At 41.9% G+C, this 27,846-nt stretch overlaps 1 protein-coding gene across 1 annotated transcript in view; it reads left to right on the top strand.

The window, feature by feature from the left end:
• The window catches only part of LOC144494026 (pecanex-like protein 2), a 209,129-nt gene that overhangs the window by 131,204 nt on the left and 50,079 nt on the right, over nucleotides 1–27,846 (top strand). Inside the window, exons 27-33 of the mRNA XM_078213600.1 lie at nucleotides 446–554; nucleotides 5,201–5,330; nucleotides 8,049–8,107; nucleotides 13,102–13,317; nucleotides 19,864–20,120; nucleotides 23,394–23,627; nucleotides 26,229–26,332. Coding sequence (XP_078069726.1) covers nucleotides 446–554; nucleotides 5,201–5,330; nucleotides 8,049–8,107; nucleotides 13,102–13,317; nucleotides 19,864–20,120; nucleotides 23,394–23,627; nucleotides 26,229–26,332 — 1,109 coding nt within the window. The remainder of the gene's footprint in view (nucleotides 1–445; nucleotides 555–5,200; nucleotides 5,331–8,048; nucleotides 8,108–13,101; nucleotides 13,318–19,863; nucleotides 20,121–23,393; nucleotides 23,628–26,228; nucleotides 26,333–27,846) is intronic.

Genomic DNA, 27,846 nt, shown 5'->3' with positions numbered 1-27,846 from the left:
TTGCAGACTAGTGCAAGCTTCCCAAAAAATCCATCATTTTGAAATTCAAACCAAGTGGAAGCTGAAGGATTTTGTTTGCTATCTGTGAAATAACAAATATGGATAAGCATATCAGTTTGCAGCATATCGTATCAGAAACTGCATAAGATACCATTACATCTGCTTCACAAATTGTGTGTCAGATATTTTGATTTGATTCTTTCAACTGTGTTTTTTTGAACTTTAGCCTTTTGCTGACATATCTTGCCATTTAAGAAGTGGCAATAGGTTTTCTGTGTGTCACCTCAGTATTTTTTTAAATTTTCATCTTTATTGTGGAAACAGGAAGCACAATGCAGTTTATAGGATGTTTGCAACAGATTTTAAATGTGATTTGTTTTTAATGGTATTATCTTGCCGAGATTGTCGTACAATGTTGATTAATATTCTTTATCTCCATGTGTAGCTGTGGGACTTGCTGCACAAGCTGCAGTTTGTTATGACCTACATTGCCCCTTGGCAGATTGCATGGGGCTCGGCCTTTCATGCTTTTGCACAGCCCTTTGCCGTTCCTCGTATCCTTTTGAATGTGGTTAGCTGAGTTAAAGTTTCTGCATGGGTGCAAGCCCGTCCCGAGGAGAACTGAGTGTCAGAGGGGCTATGTGCCTATAAGCAAAACTGTTCGAAGAGTACAATTCACTCCCTCTTTACAAGCGTTGTAACTATCTGAGTATGTTAACATGTAGTTTGAAAGGGTTTTGAAGTCCTTAGCACTTCAGCAACATTACAAATTGGTAGGAAGTGGAACACTGATCAAATTTAGCCAGGAAGTGATGGCAAGTTTGATGGCGCTTGCCACTATTCATGCGCGAATAACCCAAAAACGGGCGGAAAGGAGAGGTTACATTGTGGATTGTGAATCACCAAGAAGTGTCGGACAATTTGTACAACTTAGTGAAGGCGACAGCTCACTATCAACACCCCCGTGGGTTTCATGGAATTGCAATATTTTCTTACCAATGACCCATTATTTAACACTGTAGGTAACTTTTTAATTGGGGGGGGGGGGGGGTTTATGTTGCCACTTGCTTAGAAGTGAACAAATTAAGATGTGGGATCTCTTTACTTCTAAATTATTGTTAGATACTTTCCCTTTTCCTTTCTTTTCTGTTCCTTTCTCTCGCTGTCAATCCAATCTACCTTTCCCTCCCTTTTATTTCTTTTCTGTATCTGACTTGACTAATTCATCCGCTTTTCTTTTCCATTATTCCTGTTTCTTTCTTAATCCTTAAATCTCCTTGTTTAAACAGATTGGTTATTTTGGTCACTAACCTCACATATTCCCTGCTTTCCTCACTGTGTTGCTATCAGTTCGCACTTCCAGCAGTTTTCTAACTTGAAAGATGTGCGTAAAAGTCTAATGGCATGCAGCACAAAGTGCCCCATATTCTGTGCCAGTGATTTTTCAGAAGTACCTAAAGCACCAAAAATAACTCTGTCCAACTTTGATTTATTTACTCTGCTTAATGATGACTATTTTGATGTAGGACTGTTGCTTCAAATGGCACGCGCGCGCGCACACACGCAAAAAGTATTAAAGAAAATCAAAGGAATCTTTTCTGATCTTATTGAAACATATAAGATGATTAGAGGTTTAGATAGGGTGGATAGTGATAGCCTTTTTCCTCTGATGGAGAAATCCAGCACGAGGGGGCATGGCTTTAAATTGAGGGGGGGTAGTTATAGAACCGATGTCAGGGGTAGGTTCTTTACCCAGAGGGTGGTGAGGGATTGGAATGCCCTGCCAGCATCAGTAGTAAATGCGCCTAGTTTGGGGGCGTTTAAGAGATCCGTAGATAGGTTCATGGACGAAAAGAAATTGGTTTAGGTTGGAGGGTCACAGTTTTTTTTTTAACTGGTCGGTGCAACATCGTGGGCCGAAGGGCCTGTTCTGCGCTGTAATGTTCTATGTTCTATGTTCTATGAAATTTTGCACAAATCTCTTCCCTTTAGATTTGTCTGTAGAAATGATCAGCTCCTGTAAGAAAGGCGCAGGCTTAAGTTTCAGGGCATCCAACGACTGACCATGTAATGGGGCCAGGAATCTTATCGGTGCTTTAAGCTAGGGACATCTGGAATCCTTCATTAGGATGAGTTTTACGTATGACAAAAAGTCGCAAGGTCACAGGATGCTGACAGTAAGTTTGTAAATTGAGAACTCGGCACCTTACTGAATAATTTCATTTAAAAAATGACAAACTTTGTGCACACAATATAGACCAGGAATTTTCTGGTAGCTGCTCAATCTCTTCTGGCATAATTTTATTTTTTATTTATTATTATTGTCACAAGTAGGCTTACATTAACACTGCATTGAAGTTACTGTGAAAATCCCCTAGTCACCATACTTCGGTGCCTGTTCAGGTACACTGAGGGAGAATTTAGCATGGCCAATGCACCGATCCAGCACGTCTTTTGGTAAAAGTCTGACGCAAGTGGCAAGAAAGCATCAGTGGAGCAGGAGGAGACTGAGGAATTTCCCACCCACACCTGTGCTGAAATTCATGTAATGTGAAGCATTGATTTCGGCACAGATACCTTATGTTTTTAATTCACTTCAATGGATCATTACAGTCACCGCAGGCTCTGGTTTTGTAGCCAGTTTTTTTTTCAAAATAGATGTGAAAGATTGACTCTTGTCAATTTGGCCCCTTCCTGAGTCAGAGAGTTGTCAGTTCATGTCTCATTTCGGGGACTCGAGCACATAATCTAGACTAGACATTTTCGGTGCAGCATTGAGGAGCCGCTGCAGTGTAGGAATGGCAATACTGAAGGAAGTCTGCGATGTTGGATGGGCAGAACTGGGGGTTTCTACATTGTCAGAATGGCAGTACTGAAGGAGTGCAGTGTTGGAGTAATAGTATTAAGGGAGTACTGCACAGTCAGAGGGCCAGTACTAAGAGAGTGCTGAACTATTTGAGCAACAACACTAAGAGAGCACTGAAATGTTTGAGGGGTGGCACTGAAAGAGCACTTTTGGAGGTGCCATCTTTCAGATGAAAGATTAAATTGAAAACCTGTTTGACTGTTCTAGTGATTAAAGATCCCATCGCACTATTTGAAGATGAACAGGGAGTTGCTACAATTTCCCCGCAAACCAACATGCTAAAATATGTAATATTTGATCATTCATCTCATTGTCATTTATGGACCTAGCTGTAAAACTATCCTTCACGATAGTGTACGTGAAGTACTTCAGGACATTGCTGAGAGATGCAACTGTCTTGTAGATTCTTTCTTTCTTATAAAGAAATCTCAATTAGCTTCAACTGTTTTGTTTTGGTTACAGTTGACCTAACTTATGCTAACATTGGAATGAGGTATCTGTTAACATGATGACACACTTCCCAATCCCATGATAAACCTGCAATAACACTCCAGATGTCCCACTTTATTAGAGGCAAATCAATCTTAAATTGGTGTGAGCTTCTTAGCTAGGAGCCATGGACATGTTCTCCAACCGACACTCCCAACACCAGAACTCTGTTTACAGATGAGTTAGAATTTTGTTACCTTAAAGGAACATTGCTTCACCTTAGTAACAGAATGCTATGTTGCACACTTCACTGCGTAAACTCCTGGCTTTATGAATCAGCAGATTAGCACTGGGGTGTACAGTCCACAGTGTGCCTACACTGCTGATTGATGAAATATAGAATAATCTACAAATTAAAAGCCTAGATCAGCAAGCATATTAGAGATGAGAACCTGTCTGAGGATGAGCTAAGTTACAGACAGCAGAGAACAGAATGAAATAAAGTTCACAGAGGATGGCAGATGGGAGGCCCTAGCCAGGAGACCATTAAAATGGTCAAGTCTAGTGGTAACAAAGGCATAAATGAGGGTTTCAGGGCCAGATGGGCAGAGGCTGGTTTAGAGATGAGCAATGTTACGCATGTGGAAATGAAGAGTCTTTGGAATTTATGGTGATGAGATAGAAGTTCAGGCTCAAATAAGATGCTGAGATTGGTGACAGTCTCATTCAACCTGGTATAATGGCCAAGTAGAGGGATGGTCTTGGTTATTAAGGATACATAGTTTGTATCATAGATCAAAGATAATAGCTTTGGTCTTCCAAAATTTAATTGGAGGAAACTGACATCTCTATGTCTGACAGCATCTGTAAGGAGAGAAAAGAGATGATGTTTCGAGTCCAGATGACACTTTGTCAAAACTTTAACGAAGAGTCATCTGGTCTCGAAACGTCAGCTCTTTTCTCTCCTTACAGATGCTGCCAGATATGCTGAGATTTTCCAGCATTTTCTCTTTTGGTTTCAGATTCCAGCGTCCGCAGTAATTTGCTTTTCTCCATGTCTGACTGCTGGGCAGTGTGACAAATTGGAGAAAGTGGAGAGGCAGAGCGAGCTGGTGAAAGGTAGACCTGGGTGTGGGACTTGATGTGTTTTTAGATCATGTCACCGAGAGGCATGTAGATGAGAAAGGGGAGAGGATCAAGGATAAATCCATGAAGGACTCCAAAGGTGACAGACATGAAAGAGAAATCACTGAAGGCAAAAAAACATACTTTTATACAGCACCTTTTACAACTTCAGAATAGCCTAAAGTACCTTTAACATGTAGTCAGTGTTGTAACGTAGGACATGCAGCAGACAATTTCCAGAAAGCAGTCTTTCAAAAACTGCAACATAATAATTGGATAATCCTTTTTAATAATAAGGACAAATATTGAACAGGACACTGGGGATAAATTCCCTGCTATTCTTCAAAATAGTGCCATGGGGTATTGTACATCCAACTGAGAGGGGCCTCAATTTAATGTCTAATTTTAGAGATAGCACATCAACACTCCTTTGGTACTGGTATTGAGTGTGGTGCATGGTACTGAATTCTGCGGTTCATTATCTGGAGTGGGGCTTGAACCTTCTGAGGCAAGAAGACTTACTGGAGGGGCTCTAACTTTGATTAGAGAGGGTAAGGGTGTATGATATAAGCCCAAACAAAAGAAACTGCAATGGACTGACCTTTAAAAGCTCCTAAACTTTGAATTTGGGTCAAAGCTTCCACTTGCAATCAATATATCCAACAATGTATAAGGTTACCTGTGTCGCAATAATTAAATGTCTTTGCACATTTTGATTAAATATCTATATCACTTTTTCACAGCAACTATGAAATCAATTCCTTAATTGCATTGTTTCAGATTCGGCTATGCTGTTCATCCAGGCTCTTATATCTTCATTCTTTTCCACACCTCTTACTCCATTCCTTGGCAGTGCCATTTTCATGATGTCCTATGCTAGGCCAGTAAAGTTCTGGGAAAGGAATTACAAGTAAGGAGGCTTCATTTGAGGATGAGGGTCTGATTGCTGGAGCAGCCACAGGAAGAGTCCTTTCTTATCTTGCTGATGTTTATCCCAACCTGCTCCTTCAACTCTCTGTTCAGACTCCAAAGTTGGGGTTAAGAATAGTGAGTTGGGCAGTGGAGGCTGTCAATAGAGATGGAAAACTAATTTAAGACAATGCATATTCATTCATAAAATCTTTCAGCCCTGAAGGCCGTCATTTGAAGGAACCATCCAATTATATCCACTCCCCTGCTCTTTTCCATAGCCTGTCCAAGTATTTCCCTTTTTAAGTATCCAATTTTCTTTTGAAAATTATTATTGAATATGCTTCCATCACTTTTTCAGGCAGTACACTTGAGATCATAGCAACTTGTTGCACAAAGAAGTTTTGCCCATCTCCAATCTGGTCCTTTTGCCAATTACCTTATTTCTGTGTCCTCTGGTTATCAACGCCAGCATCTCCACATCATCAACCCTCCTGTCAGTGGAAATGATTTCTCCTCATTTGCTCTATCAAATGTTCCCACTTTATTAGTATTACCACACAAGTTGTGATTGTGCTTTGTTGGCAGTGTGTTCTTGATATTACAGTTCTTTAATCATTTTAGAAATCTGACCAAAGGTTTTGTCATTTTTTTTCGTATGGAGGGAGGTTTAAATTGAAAATGTTGCATTGTGAATCCCCAATGTATTGCAACATGTAAAAAGTACCAATCCCGAGTTTAGTTCTCAATTTATGCTGAGATAACTAACCTGAACCCAGATGGTGACTGTGGGACTGAAGGTTGTCTTAACGCCTGAAATTTAGTGAGGAAAACCAACTTTGGTTTACACTCCCAGCTGCTATTCTCCAATCCATGTTGCACACAGTGTGTGGAGTCCGGGAAAAAAATTAGGTTGGATTTGACTGTGATGCGTGCTCGAATAATAAGCCAACACATCATGATGTGCATATGAAGATAATCGCATTGTTTCATATTCGGCTATGCTCTTCATCCAGGCTCTTATATTGTGAGGGAGAGAAGGAAAAGAGGAGAACAGTTGTAAACTACCTGTGTGCCAGTGACCAGCTTTAAAATATGTCCCTTGAAGTTGTTTCAGATAATAGTGTTTGGCCCTTTACCTAAATCATAACTACAAACAGAGCTTGGGAAGGAAGTTTGTGGTTAACATTGCATCTATAATATGTTAAGACTCCACAAGCACATGCTCTCCAACCTTTTCCATTATAAATTTCTGTGTTTTTGGGAAGAAATTTGTTCTCCTAATGGCAGATATTTGTGATTGGTGACCATAAAACTTTTTGGAGGGCCTCACCCCCTCCCCCACAGGCAGGAAAAAGCAGTAATGGGGAAATAAGAATACTGGCCCGAACTGTTCCCACCCACAGTGACCACTTTGTAATTTTAAGCGCCGCTGAGTGAGGCCGAGATCGGCATGACCACCCATGCCTCAATTGAGGACCATAAGTGGCCAATTATTGACCACTAAAGGACCCTTTCATACCCAGCCTCAATTTCTGGGCTGGTGAGAGAAATTCAGGGCAGGGGGGAGCTCAAAAATTAATCCTGTTTAGGCCACAGGCAGGAAGGGTAGAGGAGGTGTGGGGTGCCTCCATTAGCAGCCTCATTTCAATATCAGCTGTCGCCCCCAAAAAAGTCTGACCCCTGCGGGAGTTCCCTGCACATCCCCAGCCTCTCCACTGACACCCCAACCCCCCCCTCCATGATGACCTCACCTATCCTCCCTGCTCTGAAACCTCCAAAACTTACTTGATCCTGAACTCCCAGGACTTCGGCCTGGATTTCCTCGCCTCCTTGTGAAGATTTTTCCTGCACCAGATGTAGTGAGTCATTGGCCGCCGGCAGGATCTTCTAGTCCTGCCAAAGTTTATGGGCTTATGCATGGTTCACCCGCACCCCAGGGAATCCACCACGAGGGGTTGAGTTCAGCAGGACTGGAAGATCCCACTGGCGGGAGGGGCCAGAAAATCCCACTTTTAGGCTCTGAGGATTGACTGTAGTCCCAGTCCTGTCCATTGCAGCTTCTGAGGATTGATTGTAGTCCCAGTCCTGTCCATTGCAGCTTCTGAGGATTGATTGTAGTCCCAGTCCTGTCCATTGCAGCTTCTGAGGATTGATTGTAGTCCCAGTTCTGTCCACTGCAGCTTCTGGCCCAGCAGAGACGAGAGAATTGTTGGTTGATCAGATTAGCTGGCAGCCCTCCGAAGCGGGGCTTCTTCCTGATTGAGGACCAGAAATGTCACCTCCAGCAAATTAACATTCCTTGGAACGTGAAATGGCTGTGGGGCCGCCGCCGACTCATTAGATGGCGGAAGGGAAACTCCACTACCTGGAATATCTTGGTCCATGTTTACAATGGGAACTTAATTTGTAATCCTGTTATGTTGTAATTACACACTCCTGTGAATGGGGATGTAGCTCCAAAATCTAATTATGTCATGAGGGGTTTAGAGAGGGAGTCCCCATTGTAGGTATGAAAGCAGGATTATTAAAACAAAAATGTGAAGAGGACAAAATGTGTAGCTTGAAAATGAGCTGAGTTATGTCTGTGTACTGGTCCAATTAACTTGGGTCTAGCTCCTCTGCGTGTACACTTGGTTATCACACTCTGTGGTCAATGAGATGAGAGATCAGCTGGTAATTTTCAAAGCTTATACAATTACTTCTGGCTTTTTTCCAGCACCAAGCGGGTAGATCATTCAAATACGAGGCTGGATTCACAGATAAACAGAAGTACTGGTAAGTAGAAAGAGCTAGTACAACTGTAGCTAACTTCCCTTGGCATCGCAATTATGTGCAGACTTTGTGATAGGATTGTCTAGCCCCTAAAAATATAACCACTACAAGAATGAAATGTTCCTGTGAATTTTGTGCTTCTTGAGGTGAGAGATGCTGTTTCAGAAAGTGTCAATCTCTCTCACTCTCGGATAAACTCCCTCTACTCTCAAATAATGTGTCTCAGCCCTAAACTTAAAAATGCCCACCTGCTGTGTCATAGAATGATACAGCACAGAAGGAGGCCATTCAGCTCATCTTGCTTGTGCTGGCTCTTTGAAAGAGCTGCCTCATTAGTCCCACTCCCATAGCCCTGCAGATTTATCTTTTGCAAGTTTTAAAAAATTCAATTCCCTTTTGAAAGTTACTGTTGAACCTATTACCTTTCAGGGAGTGCATTCCAGATCACATTTAACTTGCAGAGTTGGATTTTTCTACCCGTTACTTTAAATTTGTGCCCTTTAGCTAGCAACCCAGGTGGAAACAGTCCCTCCCTAATTACTCTACCAGAACCTTGGATAATTCTGAGCACTTAAACAAAATCTCCCCTTAACCTTGTGTGCTATAAAGAAAGTTAACCCTGGTTTCTCCAATCTCTTCACAAAACTAAAGCCCTCATTGCTGGTATCGTATTACTCATTTGTACCCTTTCCAAGATCTTCACATCCTTTCCAAAATCTCATGCCTAGAATTGGATGCAATACTTCAGCTGAGGCCAAAGCAGCAATATAAAAAGGTGTTACATTGTGACCTGTTCCATTTCTCCCTCTAATCATCTGGTGGTTTTTGACTGGAATTCTCAGTTTAACATTGGCCTCTGTGAATGCCACACTGTAATTGCACTCTCCTGCCACTGGAGGTGTTGCAGTGCTGCCATTGGCAGCAGATTCTAATAATAGCACAACAGGTTTACATAGGAGGCCATTATAAACACAGGTGGGATTTTTTAATGGAAAAGCTAAAAGGACAGAATGCCTCTGAAGTGGGCCCTGGATTACATTTTGATCTACAATTGCCATAACAGCTTCATGACTGATTGTTAATGAAATTGACAGTCCCTTGTTCCTTGCACTCTGTAAAATAAGTAACAACTTCTGTGCATCTTTGCAGATTAACTGGAATGTTTGTGGCTAGAAGATGTCCTATCAGAAAATGGGAGCTGTGTTTTTAATCGCAAACCTCAGGATAATCATGACCGTCAGACAAGGACCTCTGATTATTTTCAGGGTGGAGGGAACAATATTGGATGAGGCAAAAGTGCTCAACACTGAGAGGCAGCATGGATGAGACCTTCTACCATATAAATGGACATTAACCTAACATAAAAATATAAGAAATAGGAACAGGAGTAGACCATATGGCCCATCTAACCTGCTCCGCCTTTCAATACCATCATGGCTGATTTTGGACTTTAACTCTAGTCCCCCACCAATTCCCCTTATCTCTTAATTCCCTGAGAGACCCAAAGTCTGTTTTAACCCAGCCTTAAATATATTAACTGATGGAGCATCTCTGGGGTGAAAAAAATTACAAAGATACGCACACTGAGTGGAGGAATTCCTCTTCAACTCAGTCCTAAATGATCAGACCCTTACACTGAGACTTTGTCCCCGTGTTTTAGATTCCCTGGCCAATAGAAACAATTGTCCACCCTGTCAAACCCCTAAGACGTTTAATATAACTACAAAAAAGACAAAACAAAAATTCTGCCCTTGCTATGGATTTGGGACATCCATAAAACTAAAGATGAAGCAAAGTCTCTGGGGGAACATTTATTCACAGAATCACAGAATTGTTGTGGCCCAGATGGAGACCATTTGGCCCATTGTATCTGCACTGACTCTCCAAATGCGCATCATGACTTAGTGCCATTCTCCTGCCTTTTCCCTGTATCCCTGCACATTGTTTCTGTTCAAGAAATCATTTATTAATGCCTCAATTGAATTTGCTTCCATCACACTTTCTGGCTGTGTATTCTGGTCTCAAACCACTTATGTGAAAAAGTTTTTTTTCTCATGTCACATTTGCTTCTTTTGCAAATCACTTTAAATCGCTGCCCTCTTGTTCGCGACCCTTTTACAAGCAGGAATAATTTCTTCCTATCTACTCTGTCCAGCCCCCTTATGATTTTGAACATCTCTATCAAATCTCCTTTTAGCTGCCTTCTCTCCAAGGAGCACAGTCTCAACCTCCCCAATCTATTCTCATAACTGAAGTTTTGCATCACCGGGCCCATTCTTGTAAACTTCTTCTGCACTCTCTCAAATGCATTCACATCCTTTCCATAGTATGCCACACAGTACTGTACACAATATTCTGGCTGAGGTCTAACGAGTGTCTTATATAAGTTCAGCATAACTTTCTTGCTCTTGTGCGCTATGTCCTTATTAATAAAGCCTAGAATACTATATACTTTATTAATTGCTCTCTTCGCTTGCCTTGTCACCTTCAATAATCCAAGTACATATACACCCAGGTCCCTCTGCTCCTGCATCCTTTAAACATTTTTTACCTTATTTTGTGTTCCTCCGACCAAAATGCATCAGCTCACACTTCTCTGCATTGAATTTCATCTGCCACCTATCTGCCCACTCCACCAATTTGAGTTTACCATTTTGAAGTTCTATACTGTCCTTTTCACAGTTTACAGTATTTCCAAGTTTTGTGTCATCTGTAAACTTTGAAACTGTTCTTTGCACACCAAAATCTAGATCATTGATGTATATAAAGGAAAGCAAAAGATCCAATACCGACCCCTGGGGAGCACCAGGGAGAACCTTCCTCCAGCCTGAAAAGTACCCATTAACCATTACTCTCTGTTTCATACTATTGAGCTAATTTTGTATCCATCTTGCTACTGTCCCTTTTATTCCATGAACTATAACTTTTCTCACAAGTCTGTTGCATGGCACTGTGTTGAATGTTTCTGAAAGTACATGTAGACCACATCAACAGCATTACTTTCATCAACCCTTTCCATTACCTCCTCAAAAAACTCCAGCAAGTTACTTGAACATGATTTCCCCTTTCTTCCTAATCAACCCATGGGGCAGCATGGTGGCACCATGGTTAGCACTGCTGCCTAACTGCACCAGGGACCCACATTCAATTCTGGCCTTGAGTGACTGTCTGTGTGCCGTTTGCACGTTCTCCCTGTATCTCCGTGGGTTCCCTCCAGGTGCTCCGGTTTCCTCCCACACTCTAAAGATGTGTGGATCAGGTTGATTGGCCATGCTAAATTCCCCCTTAGTGTCAGGGGATTAGCAGGGTAAGTACGTTGGGTAACGTGGATAAGGCGTGGGTGGGATTATTGTCGGAGAGTCAGTGTAGTCTCGATGGGCTGAATGGCCTCCTTCTGCACTGTAGGGGTTCTATGTTTCTAAATTTTTCCACGTGACTATAATTCTATCCTAAACTCTTTGATTTTTTATCACCTCAGGAGAGTTGTGATTGTTTTTGTTTAAAAGCATTCATTTTCTCTCTGGCATGGGTCACTTGGTTGGGTTCCACACTTGCCACCCTTCTCTTGCAGTCAGCAGCATTGTGGAAAGCATCACTCGAGCTAAACTTTGCAGAGTGGGCTTGGAAATCTGCACTTCCCAAACATTGTTGTTTATTTCATGTAATTCTGTAGAACTGGGCTTCAGATATGTCCCCTTTTCTCCCCCCTGCACACTTTACGATGGACATTCCAGGCAAGGATGCTCTATAAGGTGCTATGACCGGAATGAGCTGCCAGGAAAGGGCATATCACTTGAGTTGATTGCAAGCACCAGGGATTCCCTCCAAATTTTTCATCCCCATGATGTTGGAAAAAGATGGGAGAAAATTACAGTTCTATATGTGCGGCAACATCCTCATCCATACTTTTACTATCTCTAGGTTCTCAATGTGTTGGATTTCACTTTAAATGAAACCAGAAATAAGACAGAGCGAGGCTGCTTTACCAATTATATCTTGTCGATTACCTGTAGATAAGTTGAAATGGTAAATTTTGGTGAGAAGAATAAGGCCACATATTGGTTGGATAATTTGGGTCTAAATGTGGCAAAAGATTAAAAAGATCAGGGAATATAGAAAAACAGCTCACTAAAAATAGCAATGCAGCTTACAAAGGTAATAAATAAAAAATTAAGTGCTGGTATTCATCGCCAGAGAGATAGAACTAAAAAGCAGAGAAGTTCTGTTAAATTTGGATAAAATCTTGTTCAGATCACACTGAGAGAATTGTGCACAGGTTTGGTCTCCATATTATAAAAAAAAGATATAGAGGCACTGGAGAAGTTGCAAAAAAGATGTACCAGCATGATATTAGAACTGAAAGGTTCTACTCATGAGGAAACTTCGAACAGACCAGAGCTCTTCTCTCTTGAAAATAGAAGACTGAATGGAACTAATAGGGTGGACATAGAGAAAATACTTCTGCCAGTAAGAGAGACCAAAACTAGAGGTTTTAATTATAGGATAGTCACTAAATAAATAAATACAATTAAAAAATCAAGAGCAAGTTCTTTACTTAGAAAGTGATGGAAATATGGAATTTGTTTCTATATGAGGTGTTTGAGGCAAGATTCGAGGGAAGCTGGATAAGCTCATGAGGGGAAAAGGGATCTGCTGATAGGATGAGATGAAGTAAAATGGGTTAAGGCTCATGTGCAGCATAAACAGACATGGTGTAGTTGGGCTGAATGGCCTAGTTCTGTGCTGTACATTATGAGCAATTATTTCATGGAGGTTTTAAGGTTGCTGAAGTTTGCGAATATAACCTCTAGAATCTTTGCTGTCTAGTTATACTAGTCAATGCTTGGAGCGGGCGAATCACACTTGTGCAAACAGTATCCAGTAATACGTGTCAGGGCAGTGTTTACATCTCAACATTGTGCAGTGACATTCTTCCTTCTGTTTAAATGCCAAGCTTGAAAGTTAATCCTTGCTCTCTTTGGTGTTTTCATATCTAGGGGCTGATGATAACAACTTAAACTCCATCTTCTATGAGCACTTGACGAGATCGCTGCAGCAGAGCTTGTGTGGTGATTTAATCCTGGGTCGCTGGGGAAGCTACAGTACAGGCGACTGCTTCATCCTGGCCTCGGATTACCTCAACGCCTTGGTTCAGTTGATAGAGATTGGCAATGGCCTAGTAACTTTCCAGCTAAGAGGACTTGAATTCAGAGGTGAGCTCCCGTTACAGTAAAATCACAGGACATGGTGTGTGAAAAATTTGAGACCTTGGCAAGTATAGTAGTTTTGAGAAGAGGAAGTGACTTAATTCCCCAAGCTCTCCATGATTGGATGTTTTCTTTACCTCGTGTCTGGGTCCGATGTAGACTAACTGATAGAGATAAATTGCTTTGGTTAATCAACAGCTATTATTGTTGGATAATAAACCAGGATAGTAACGTGCCAGTCCTGCCTCAGTGGCTAGCACTCACACCTCTGAGTCAGAAGGTTATGGGTTTGAACCATATTTTAGAGTCTTGAGCACAATGCAGTAATGGGGAGGTGCACCATCAGAGGTGCTGAGGCTGATCTTACCAAAAATATTCTAAGTTCCGAATGAGCTGGAAAATGGGAGAGTTTCAGATCCGTTTTTTCAGCTGGGCCACAAGTCCAATCTCATGCCAGTCTGTTCTAAAAGTAATGCAAAATCTGTTTCCTGCTAGCAGGGGAAGGGGGCGAGTCTGGGTCTAATCGCGCCGGATAGCCGGTAGCTCAATGTAAAGGCCCCCCCCTCCCCCTGCTATCGCGGGCCTCTATGCCCAGTCCCCCCCACCCCCCCCCTCACCTTCTCCCCCGCTATTGCTGGTCTCTATGACCGATCGCGCCCCCCCAACGCCCCAATCATTCCCCGTCCCCCCGTCCCAGCTTGGACAATTGCGCCCCATCCCAGCTGATTAGTCTCCCTCCCCAAGAGGCACTGCCGCCTGCCCCCGACTTCCCGGGTGGGGCCTCAGTGGCCTTCGGTCCTACCAATGAGGCTATCACGACAGGTCCCCGTTGATGGGGACCATACGTGATCCTTGCCGGTGGGGCCCTTCACTGGTGAGGCCGCAAAGGCAAGTGAACCCGGACAATTCTGTCCTGGGCTTACTAATTATATTTAAATCAAATTTAAATTCAATTTAAATAGTGAAATCAGCCTAAATCCCTTTTTGGGCGCAAGGCTGATCTCACCGGATATCTGGACCCGGTAATATCACAATAGATGAGAAATTGGGTGCGAACCTGATTTTTCGCCTATCTCGCGATCTTACCGCTAGCCCCACTCATCGACCAGTGGGACGAGAAGGTAAGATCTCCCCTGCTGTCTTTCAGGATAAACAATAAACTGAGGACCCAGCTACCCTCTCGAGTGGACATTAAAGATCCACACAGCATTAGTTAGAAGAAGATCTGGAGTGTTCTCCCGTGTCTTGACCAATATTTATCTCTCAACCAACATCACTACAAATGACAGATTATCTGGTCATGTATCCCATTTTTGTTTCTGAGCCTTCACTGTGCACAAATTGTAGCATTTCCTACATTCCAATGGTGACTACAATTCAAAATTGGCTATAAAGTGCTTTAGAATGTCCTGAGGTTATGAAAGGCACACTATAAGTGCAATTCTTACTATGTCATTACATAAACATCCAATTATGTTCACGGATGAGTATATTTTGCATTATGGTAATAGTCTGCAGACATCTGTACAAGTAGCATGGGATTTGTCATGGCTACTAAAGCTCAAGCTGTCACCGAGACAGTTTTGCTTTTGCTTTAATTATCCCATCATATTTCAATGGTAAATTACATGATTTCAGTGCTGCTGAGTTGACAGATAAACAGTGGATGCTTTTCCAAACTTTTTGATTGTTTTGATGCTATATTTTTTCTGGGTTTCTACGTTTTAATTATTTTTCTGTTCAGTTGCTGAAACTTAAATTTTTTTGTGATACTGAGACTGCACGGATTAGTACAGAGCAAGATGAAATGTTCTAATTTGGCACCTTCACTTGAATGCTCTTTATTTACTGTTCGGTTTTAGCTGTCTGAACATTTGTTATCTTATACATTCATGGTCTTGCAAGAATATTTGTTATTCTGTTATTTGGTGGTGAGTGTCTGGAACAAGATGCCAGAGGTAGTAGTGGAGATGGGCACAATTTTGTCTTTTATAAAACATTTAGACAGTAACATGGGTAAGATGGATATAGAGGGATATGAGCCAAACCCGGGCAATTGGGACTGGCTTAGTGATTTACAAAAAAGGACAGCATGGAAAAGTTGGGCCGAAGGGCCTGTTTCCATGCTGTAAACCTCTGACTTGAATGTGAAGAATAAAAAATTCATAAGAATCAAATGCACTTTGGAATGATTCTAAATCAAACTTGTGTGGCATTCTGGATGCATTAGTATTTAAGTGCATCTGTGATTAACAATTTTAGACAAATCACTTCAACATTTCTGCCTGAATGCCCCACATGTATAATAAAAGATGTAGAGGGTGAACGACTTGACACTAAATGCTGGTTAATTTGGTAGAGTTGTGCATCAGAAAGACTGAGGGTCAATTTTAAACTTGTCACTGGTGTGTAAAGCTGATGTTATGGATTGGGCTGCCCAAGGGAGAGTGCTCCCCAGTTTGTACTGAGGAGAAGACAACTGATATGCATCAGCAAGCATTGATGGCGAACTGCGTCCCCACGACTTTATTCGGTTACGGCACTAGTGCAGGCACCATCACGAAGAAATTGAATAATCTCGTCCTCTTTGTTACCACTGTGATTGCAGATTTCACTGAAATTTGTATACACTGGTGAGAATGTGGATACGAATTCAGGTACGATAGTATTAGAAACAGAATTTGTACATCATGTGCTGGCACGATGCACAAGACCCCGAGAAGATTAGAAATTGAGCAAAGAGCAGGAGGCCATTAGAAATGCTTTATTGATGTGGAAATAAACACAAATAGAAACAATCTGGTTGCAACAAGACAAAAAGTCTTCAGAGTAGAAATTATGTAAAAGGAGGCAAAGATTTAAGAGATAAAAGATGTTTCTCTAAATGACGAAAATCACCTTTATAATGAGCTTCAACAAAATACTTGCAATAACCCTGGACAGTGGAAGAAGGGGAGGACTGATAATTATTTAATAACATCTGTTTGGGAGAAGACCAGTGAAAGACTGACAGAGATGATAAATGTCTTAACTCCTGTGTGGGTAATATGCACTAAATGGAGCTGTCAACTTTTGAGAATAAATGTGACGCTTTAAGAGACCATTACCAAACTAATGGCATGAGGATTTTGTGTGCTCCACTAAACTCAGCTTAACTGGCCATTCATCTTGTTTGCAGTTTGTGGGATCTTGCTTTGTACAGATTGGAATCTGCAATTGCCAACATATCAGTGATTGCAGGTTCAAAGGTAATTTATTGAATATGTAAGCACTTTGGGATTTTTTGAGGAGATGATAAAATGCTATATCAATGCAATTGTTCCTTTTACTGCCATAGATTTTGAGAGATGAAATCTGTTCCACAGGGACAGGGACATACCTATCTGTGATAGGTATGTCCCTGTCAGGCAAGGAGGAATTGGTAGGGCTAGGGAACCGTGGTGCACCAAAAAAGTTTCTTTGTTGGTTAAAAAGAAAAAGGAGGCTTATGTTCGGATGTGACGTGAGCACTCGGGTAGTGCACTAGAAAGCTTTAGATTGGCTAAGAGGGAGTTGAAGAGCGAGCTTAGAAGGGCTAAAAGGGGACATGAGAAAACTTTGGCGGATAGGGTTAAAGAGAATCCTAAGGCGTTCTATAGGTATGTCAAGAACAGAAGGTTGGTTAGGGCAAGTTTAGGGCCAGTTATAGATGGCAGAGGGAAGTTATGTGTGGAACCGGAGGAGATTGGTGAAGCATTGAACCAATATTTCTCTTCGGTGTTCACGCAAGGGGACATGAATATAGCTGAGGAGGACACTGGGTTGCAAGGGAGTAGAATAGACAGTATTACAGTTGATAAGGAGGATGTGCAGGATATTCTGGAGGGTCTGAAAATAGATAAATCCCCTGGTCCGGATGGGATTTATCCAAGGATTCTCTGGGAGGCAAGAGAAGTGATTGCAGAGCCTCTGGCTCTGATCTTCAGGTCGTCGTTGGCCTCTGGTATAGTACCAGAAGATTGGAGGTTAGCGAATGTTGTCCCATTGTTTAAGAAGGGGAACAGAGACTTCCCCGGGAATTATAGACCGGTGAGTCTCACTTCTGTTGTCGGCAAGATGTTGGAAAAAATTATAAGGGATAGGATTTATAGTTATTTGGAGAGTAATGAATTGATAGGTGATAGTCAGCATGGTTTTGTGGCAGGTAGGTCGTGCCTTACTAACCTTATTGAGTTTTTTGAGAAAGTGACCAAGGAGGTGGATGGGGGCAAGGCAGTGGACGTGGTATATATGGATTTTAGTAAGGCGTTTGATAAGGTTCACCATGGTAGGCTTCTGCAGAAAATGCAGATGTATGGGATTGGGGGTGATCTAGGAAATTGGATCAGGAATTGGCTAGCGGATAGGAAACAGAGGGTGGTGGTTGATAGTAAATATTCATCATGGAGTGCGGTTACAAGTGGTGTACCTCAGGGATCTGTTTTGGGGCCACTGCTGTTTGTAATATTTATTAATGATCTGGATGAGGGTATAGTTGGGTGGATTAGCAAATTTGCTGATGACACCAAAGTCGGTGGTGTGGTAGACAGTGAGGAAGGGTGTCGTAGTTTGCAGGAAGACTTAGACAGGTTGCAAAGTTGGGCCGAGAGGTGGCGGATGGAGTTTAATGCGGAGAAGTGTGAGGTAATTCACTTTGGTAGGAATAACAGATGTGTTGAGTATAGGGCTAACGGGAGGACTTTGAATAGTGTGGAGGAGCAGAGGGATCTAGGTGTATGTGTGCATAGATCCCTGAAAGTTGGGAATCAAGTAGATAAGGTTGTTAAGAAGGCATATGGTGTCTTGGCGTTTATTGGTAGGGGGATTGAATTTAGGAGTCGTAGCGTTATGTTGCAACTGTACACAACTCTGGTGCGGCCGCACTTGGAGTACTGTGTGCAGTTCTGGTCCCCACATTACAGGAAGGATGTGGAGGCTTTGGAGAGGGTGCAGAGGAGGTTTACCAGGATGTTGCCTGGTATGGAGGGGAGATCCTATGAGGAGAGGCTGAGGGATTTGGGATTGTTTTCGCTGGAAAGGCGGCGGCTAAGAGGGGATCTTATTGAAACATATAAGATGATTAGAGGTTTAGATAGGGTGGATAGTGATAGCCTTTTTCCTCTGATGGAGAAATCCAGCACGAGGGGGCATGGCTTTAAATTGAGGGGGGGTAGTTATAGAACCGATGTCAGGGGTAGGTTCTTTACCCAGAGGGTGGTGAGGGATTGGAATGCCCTGCCAGCATCAGTAGTAAATGCGCCTAGTTTGGGGGCGTTTAAGAGATCCGTAGATAGGTTCATGGACGAAAAGAAATTGGTTTAGGTTGGAGGGTCACAGTTTTTTTTTTAACTGGTCGGTGCAACATCGTGGGCCGAAGGGCCTGTTCTGCGCTGTAATGTTCTTCTATGTTCTATTCTGTAATTATGTAATTACATTGTTAATATATCAAATAAATATATTATTTGGTGTATATTGTACATTCTGCTTGTGGGAAATTTAATGTATAATTGATTTAGCATCATTGAATGTAAAGTGTTTTATGTCTGGTGTTTGAAAAAGCAGTATATACATATAAGTCTTTCCTTTAAGTTCACAATGTTTATCATAGACTATATATTGCTTGGTTCATATTGTATGGTATATATTCTGTTAATATTGTATAGATTATATGGTATTATATGGGGAGGCAGTGGCACAGTGCTATTGTCACTGGACTAGTAATCCAGTGTGGGGACCCAGGTTCAATTCCCATGGCAAATGATAAAATTTGAATTTAACAAAAATCTGGAGTTAAAAGTCTAATGATGACCATGAAACCATTGTCGATTGTCGTAAAAAATCATCTGGTTCATTAATGCCCTTTAGGGAAGGAAATTTGCCCTCCTTACCTGGTCTGGCCCACATGATTCCAGACCCACAGAAATGTGGTTGACTCTTAAAACCACATAGTTCAAAGGCAGCGAGAGATGGGCAATAAGTGCTCATCTGGTCAGCAAATCCCATTAATAAATAAAGTTCTTTTAAAAATTGTAGTTTATATGTTCTCATGTTGTTTTATGTTGCTTCCTGTGAGGTGCCATGGGATATTTTATTATATTAAAGATGCTAAATGGATTTTTTTTTTTGTTCTATGGTCTGTGATATAGTCCATATTGGGTAGGTTCTTGCCTTGTGCAACGTGTGTGGGATGTATTGTATGGTGCATATTGCATGAGATATATTGTGCTGAATGTGTTATGGTGGTACATATTGTACAATACATGCTGTATGGGGTACATAGTTTGGAACATTTTGCACAGGACCTATTATACAGGTTATAGTGTACTCTATAAATTGTAGCTGCATTTTGTCTAGTATATATTGTACGATATATATTGTACTGGATTTATTGTACAATGAACATTTGGGATGTATTATATGGGTTATGTTGTTTGATATATATTTTAGGGTACATATTCTGCAGGGTATATTGTATTTAGCCTGATAAGCTAATTGACCTCAAAAATAATTTGTTGTCTTGGTTTTTTTTTTCAGGCACATACTGCCAACAGAGGGAGGTTGAAGCGATAACAGAGGGGGTCGAGGATGACGAGAGCTGCTGCTGTTGCTGCGAGCCAGGGCATTTACCTCACATGTTGTCATTTAATGCAGCTTTTATCCAACGCTGGCTGGCCTGGGAAGTTACATCATCTAAATACGTGCTGGAAGGCTACAGCATCAGTGACAACAATGCAGCGTGTATGCTGCAGATGTTTGACCTGCGAAAGATGCTTATCACCTATTACGTAAAGGTAGTAGTAGGCGAGTAAGTTTCTAGTATGCTATTTTGCTTCATAAATTTTGCCTCCACCTCCTATTTTTTTTTAGATCTTCCTCCTACAGCCTGTCATAACTGCCAGCTATGATAAAGCAATGAGAATCAGATTGCAACTCAGCTTTAACTGAAACCCTTTTTGGACAACAACTGGCAGAAGAAGAAAATGAGATGGAGATGGGTTTGGGTTTATATTTTATTTAGGTGGTGGGGAAAGCCTTTCTGGTGGCCTGGCTAAAGCTCACTAGATCTGCCTGTGGCAACTGAGTCTAAACTAACTGGTGATAGTGTTGCCAGGCCTCCAGGATTGTCCTGAAGTATTGAAGATTAGCCTCCAGGATACTATTGTGAGCAAAACCCTAGAGCGAATTGTTATGATCCCGGACTAGACCCCCAAGTTGTTGGTATGATCTGGTAAGGGACCAGTAACATTTTGTTTAAAGTAGACCAAGTTTGAGATCCAAGACACATAAGAGAATAAAGCCAGAAGATTCCACTTTATCATACAAGTTCAGAAAGATAAAACAATTTCCAATATCTATCTTATACCCTAACATTCAGGGTTAAGATGAAAATTAATGTGAATTAACAGACAAACTGTGGTCTAATGTACACACAACACATTGAATAGCAGCTTTGACCAAGACAGACAAATCCCACGGATTTCTCAGCAACCCACCCAGACACCAGCAAACACTCTGAATCAATCAATCTCATTGAAGCTCTGCCCCTCTCACGAAGACCGAGTCTTGGAATTCTTTCCAGAAGTCTCTCCTCCTTGGACTATCTCAATGACAGCTCACCTCGCAAAGTTTCAATCTCATCACCCAAGACTCTCTAATCCTGGATTCCTGACTCTACATTCCAGCACCAACTCTCAAACACTATTCAGCACCTTGGCTGCACCATGCAGAATGCAACTGTTCCAAAGGGTTACCTTTGTCCTAGTGACCTGCAGCACAGAATCACTAACCTTCTGCTGTGTTCTTCGATCTTCAGGGTTTCTCTTGAAACGTCATTACTCAAAATCTGCCAACCATCGCTTTTTATGACTGGGAACCTCTTTCTTTGCTCATCTCTTTCTTTCAGGGACCTCTCCTTGTCCTCTGTCGAGAACCCTCTTTTGGAATTTCTCTTTGTTCCCTGACTGGGACTCTCCTCTGGATGTGGTGCCCCACTCCTGGGTCACAAGACCCAATTCTTTGCACCCTTTTCTTTTTGTGCAGGTGTCATGGGCCCGTCCCCAGCTCAAGAATCAGCGAAACACCAGATTGCACATATTCAGCTAGCTCCCAGTCCGTGCTTGTGCAGAACTCTTGAGGCCTGTTGGGAGTTTGCGTTCCTGGCCCTCCCCACTCGCTGATGAGTTGGTTCTCATAAAATTAATTGGGATATTAAAAATTTACCTATTTATACAATTTTCATTCAGTACTTGTGTTTGGTAGTTATAAAAAAACATTGGCGATAGAGAAGAAGGCTGTTTGACTATAGTTAAGAACCATCCAATTGGCTAACAAAGAGACTGTTCACTTTCTGATTGGCCAAGAGATGTTGGTGAATTATGGGGATGAATGTATGAGATGATCAGTGTTGGGATTTTGTGGGGGGGTGGCGGGGCACCTTGAGGGTAAGTATGTTGACCAATTGTGGGAGCATGGGGCTTGGACATTTGGAGTTGGGTGGTCATGTGATGACACCTTCAAGAATATAAGTTTGTAACTGTATCACTGCACTGTTAATGTACAAAGCAGTGCATTTTCCCAATATAGTGCCCACCACTTACAGCTGGTGTCAATGAAATATGCCTGCTTCATCCTCCATCTGTTCATTTCCCACTCTACCTTGTGTCGTTTCTCATATAGCAATAACTAAACAGCCTTTTAAATATTTAAAATTGAGATTTTATAGTTTGTAAATTGCCCTGTTGCTCCAACTGTTTATTTATGTGCCAGAAGCTGAAGACAGAAAGGGATCCCCTAAAGGTGCATTGTAGGAAATGACTTGCATCAAGGATGCAAAAGGAAAGCTTTACATACGGATTCCCAAAGGCATACCTCCCAGGTCCTGTCTGTATCTGAAACACATGCCCCTCTGTAAAGAAGTTCAGTGGCAGCGAGTTAATTGCCAACAGATAAATGTTTTGAGTGTTGGTCGTCAGAGGTCTGAGTTTTGCTGGTGGCATAAACTCTCCCAACCTTTTTATACTATGAGTAATAAAGACAACTTGCAATTATATAGTTTCCTTCACAACCTCAGGGCATCTTAAAGTGCCTAATGGATTATCTTTTTTCATGTAATCACTGTTACAAGATCCCACAAACAGCAATGTGATAATAACTAGAGGGCAGATGGAACCCCTTTTAATGTCTCTTCCGAAGGATGGCAACTCCAACAGTATTGCAATCCCTCAGTATAACATTGCAATTTCAGTTCACTTTTGTAGTCAAGTCTCTGGAGTGGAGCTTAAAATCATGACCATTTGATTCAGTGGGAAAATACCCACTAACCCATGGTTGGCACATTATTGTGCAACCAGAGAGCAGCAGTGAAATTAACATGGGCCAAGTACACTCTTGTTAGTGAGAAGCTACAGCTGCAGGGTGTGTCTGTGGTACAAGTTACATGGAAGATAGAAATCAGAATGGGACATGGTTGAAACCAACAGATGTGAGCTTATAATAAACAAGTGACCAGTGGTAATAAACTCAGGATGCAGGTCTTTAACTGAGAAAGGCAGGGTCAGATAAAGCAGAGGGACCTCTGCTAAATCTTAGGAATGATTTGAGAGCAGTTGAATTTTACGAACATTGTGCTGATGAACATGACAGGGAGCACTTGACTACATTGCACTGAAGTTATTTCTGTCCTGATCCACAATAGAATCTGGCAGGATAAGTAACCTAAGTCCCACGTTCTGAATTCACTCCCTAAATCCCTGCCCCTCTTCACTTCCCCTTTTCTCTTAAAAGTCTACATCCTTGACCAAATATTTAGTAAACTCTCGTTACATCTCCTTTGCTGTATTAATGCAAACAGTTCTCACTAAGGCCCTCCTTTCATGAAATGAATATTTTAAAATGTGTGTTTTATATTGCAGCGTTAAATAGTTAAAAAGTAGAATTCAAGTCATTCCTTAATGTCTTTGAAACATTGTTAATGAAAAGAATTGTACTGAGATAAGCTGGTATAAATTAACACATCTGTTACAACCGTGAGATGAAATTGTGTATTAATGAATTTTTCTTGACAGAGCATAATATATTACTTGATTCACTCTCCGAAACTGGAAGACTGGTTAAGCAATGAATCCATACAGGAAGCTCTGCATCCGTGCACAGCATGGAATTACATCGACAGGGACCCAGGGGTTTTTAATGTGAACATTGATGAAGACTATGACCATTGCCTCAAGGGAATCTCAAGAGCCAGCTTCTGTAATACTTATTTGGAGTGGATTCAGCACTGCACCAGTAAAAGGACAAAGGTACACAATTAAATTATATTTCTTGATTCACCTTCCCACAATCTCATTCCTAGTCATTGTGTTCATTTTCCTTTGTTTCCATATTGTCTTGCATGAAGTGCACAATACAGAAACAGGCTGTGATAACAGCAAACCCTGTGGATGCTGGAAATCTGAAATAAAAAGAGAAAATGCTGGAAAAACTCAGCAGGCCTGGCAGCATCTGTGGGATGAGAAACAAAGTGAATGTTTCAAGTCCATATGACTCATCTTGAAGAAGAGTTGTACAGATTCAATGTTAAGTCTGTTTTTCTCAAAAAACATGCCACTTGACTCAATTGGTTTATGCCAGTGCTATGGCTTCCTCAGTATACCTCTATACCAGGGCGGCACGAGGGCACAATGGTTAGCACTGCTGCCTCATAGCACCAGGGACCCGTATTCAATTCCAGCCTCAGGTAACTGTGCGGAGTTTGCATGTTCTCCCGTGTCCGCGTGGGTTTCCTCTGGGTGTTCCAATTTCCTCCCACAGTCTGAAAGACATGCTAGTTAGGTATATTGGCCATGCTAAATTCTCCCTCAGTGTACCCGAACAGGCGTCGAGTGTGGCAACTAGGGGATTTTCACAGTAACTACATTGCAGTGTTAATGTAACCCTACTTGTGACTAATAAATAAATGTTATTTATTTCCCCTTCATGTAATTTTCTTTTTAAGTACCTCTTTGGTATTTGCCTCATGTGGTAGCAAGTACCACATTCTTCAGCTCATGACGCCAGTGGGGTCTTCTAGTTCTGCTGACAGTGCATCCCCACTGCAAGTTTCCCAGTGGCATGGGGTGCAGTCAATGAGAGATCCCTTTGAGAGAAGTGGAAGCAGATGATCCCACCACCGGCGAATGGTGCGCCGCCTCCTGCTACAAGAAACGCACTGCGGGAAGGCCAGAGAATCCCTCCCGCATTATTAGTGACTGTGTTATATTTATGGCCTCTGACTAATCCCAATCCTTAGCCTTCTCTATCCCAGTGTGAAGAGCATAGTCTATTCAATTCTGTCTGATAATTATTAAGCCCGCAATTCCAGCGTCAATCTGTTACTTTTTTATTTAGAAATCCCATTCACAAAGTCAGTATATTTTTCCCTTTAAGAATGATGCTGAATTATGACCCCGACACCACTCCAGATTATTACTGAAATGTCTTGGGCTGCAGGCATTACATTTAGAATCATAGTGCCTGATTTTTAAAAAGCCCCCTCTCTTTCCCCCATATAACCAAGGCCATGTTCTCAATGGGGCAGCACTGCAACTGTGAGGCATCAGGCATTCTCTTGTACCCTTCTACCTGTACTTCCTCCTTTAAGATCCACTGTTGGTGCGGCTCTTGCCTCTGGGCAGAAGATTGTGGGTTCAAGTCCCACTTCGGACCCTTGAGCACAAAATCCTGCCTGCAGAGAACCCAGATGATTACCGTGCTACTTGATGTAGCTAGGGCAGCAACAAGTGAGAAAGTATATTTGTTTTGCAATTTTTGTTTGTTTAATATTGCTTATGTGTGTTATCTTGTTAATCACTAAAGTGCTGTCACTCACTGTTCCACTTGTATGAATTTTATTTTTACATCTTTGTTAATGACTCAAAGCCAGTTAAATATGAAATACAAAAGGCTGGAGTTTATGTACCCATATATAAAGCTCTTGTCAGGCCCCATCTCAATACTGTGGTCACTTCCTGGTACCGTAACTCAGGAAGGATAGATTGGCCTTGGCTGTGTAGATTTACTAGAATGATACCAGGGCTAAAAGCGTTACATAAATGGGAGTTGTATTCTCCTGAGTATCAAAGATTAAGAGGTGATCTAATTGAGGTGTTTAAGATAATTTAGTGATTAGATCGGACAAATACAGAGAAACTACATCCTCTGTGGAGAAATCCAGAACAAAGGGAAATGATCTTAACCTTACAGCTGGGCTATTCGGGGGTGATGCCAGAAAGCACTTATTCATACAAAGGGTGGTGGAAAGCTGGAACGCCGTGCCCTCTCAAAAAAGCTGTTAATGCTGAAGGTCAGTTGAAAATTTCAAAACTGAAGCTGATAGATTTTTGTTCCGCAAGGGTATTAAGGGTTAGGGAATGAAGGTGGAGAAAAAGGGGTTAAAGTACAGATCAGAATAGCAGACAAGCTCACGTTGCTGGATGGCCTCCTCTTGTTCCTAATTTTCCAGTTCCAGCATTTTCTGTTTTTAACTTCGTATTTCCAGCAGCTGCAATATTTTCTCTTTGTAAGAGTGATCTATTTAGCCTCACTCCATCCTTACAACCCTGCAAGTTTTTCCCCTTTCCTTTTGAGAGATATTATTTCATATGATTTCACATCCTTTTCAGACGATGCATTCTAAGTATACCAATGCATTGCATGGAAAAGAATCTCCCCATCTAACCACTGGTTCTTTTGTCAATTTTCTTAAATCTGTTGCCTCTTGTTACTGACTTAGAATTTGGTTATGTTTTTTGCAGGGGGAATGGCCTCCCACTGTGTTGCGTGATTCTGTGGTCTAAGCTGTGCTCTCAAGTGTACGGTTATGAGTTGCATGTAATGCTGACCTATTCTGTGTTGTTTTACAGCCTGTGAGAAGTGATGGAGATTCCCCACTCGTAACCCTTTGTTACAGTCTCTCTATTTTTGGCAGAAGAGCTTTAGGTACAGCAACGCACAACATGTCCATCAGGTAATCTGTCACGGTTTTAGCCAATTCAGCTGTAAAATGTTACAGTGCACATTACAAATAAAATTATTGTTACAATAAGTGAGGTTCTGTGAGTGGAGGAAGGGGTGACTTTAACCTGAAGGAGAAATTACAATGTAGCAGTTCCATTTACTACCGATTCCCCCATTGGACTCAATCAAAGATATAAATCCGTGAGCTGTGAGATACGTGATATCACCACCACACCCACTGGCACTTTAACCACTCCAGAGTGAAACACACCCTAACCCAACTTCACTTTCTCCCTCGAGAGCTTTTCCTTGATGCTAGTGGACCCCTCTCTCCCCAATCATTCAACACCATCCGCCACCACTCCCCATTCCCTGCTGACCAGCTGTGGCTTTCCTTCCAAAATGGGAGAGCAACTGACCTGTAAACTATCTTCTGGACCTCTGATGGGGTCTTCCTCATTCTCAACCCCCTCACTGCTACTCTGTTCCCTCCTCCATGATCCCCTCCCTGCCTCTACTGTCCTGTTGCCTCTGCCTACCTCTCCTCATTCCCGACTCTCAATCTCTCTCACTGTCTCCTCTCCAATGGTCCCCTTCTACTCCTGCCCGCTTCTCTGGATTCTGCTGTGAAATTACTGGGAAAAATAACACCCAAAATTAAAATTGCCTGATATTGAACATAGGTGATGAAAATGGAAACATATTATTTTGATGGGAGTGCTTGATCAACTATCCATTCAGTCTAATCATGAATGTTGACAACATTTCTGCCTTAACTGAACTTCTAACCTTGGAAGTGAACCATAACCTCTCAATTCTCTTTGTAAAGATGCTTCTTTCATTCATTGTTTTAAATCTCTTAAATTTAATCTTGTACCTATGCTCCTGTTCAAGGTCCCTCATTTATGGAACAGTCTATCCTGACCCATTCTTTCATAATTTGAAATATTTCTATCATATTCTATTGCACTCTGCATTGTTCTAATGAAAGAAGTCCTAACTGATGAACCTGGTGAATAAGAAAAGAGAGGCGTACAGAAGGTTCAGAGAGCTAGGAGGTGTTAAGGATTTAGAGGAGTATACGGGATGTAGGAAGGAGCTTAAGAAGGAAATTAGGAGAGCGAGAAGGGGTCATGAGAAGGCCTTGGCGGGTAAGATTAAGGAGAATCCCAAGGCTTTCTACAAATATGTCAAGAGTAAAAGGATGAGATGTGAAGGCATAGGACCCTTAAAAGGTGAAGGGAGAAAAGTTTGTGCGGAACCGTTAGAAATGGCGGAGCTGCTTAATGAATACTTTACCTCGGTATTCACGGTGGAAAGGGATCTGGGTGGTTGTACTGCTGGTTTGCGGTGGACAGAAAGGATCGAGCATGTGGACATAAAGAAAGAGGATGTGTTGGAACTATTGAATGGCATCAAGGTTGGTAAGTCGCCGGGACCGGATGGGATGTACCCCAGGTTACTGTGGGAGGCGAGGGAGGAGATTGCGGAGCCTTTGGCGATGATCTTTGCATCGTCGATGGA

This window comes from Mustelus asterias, chromosome 5, assembly GCF_964213995.1.
Source record: "Mustelus asterias chromosome 5, sMusAst1.hap1.1, whole genome shotgun sequence".
NCBI classification, from domain to species: Eukaryota; Metazoa; Chordata; class Chondrichthyes; order Carcharhiniformes; family Triakidae; genus Mustelus; species Mustelus asterias.
Note: the sequence above shows the minus strand (reverse complement) of the source record. Positions and strands in the feature narration are given on the sequence as shown.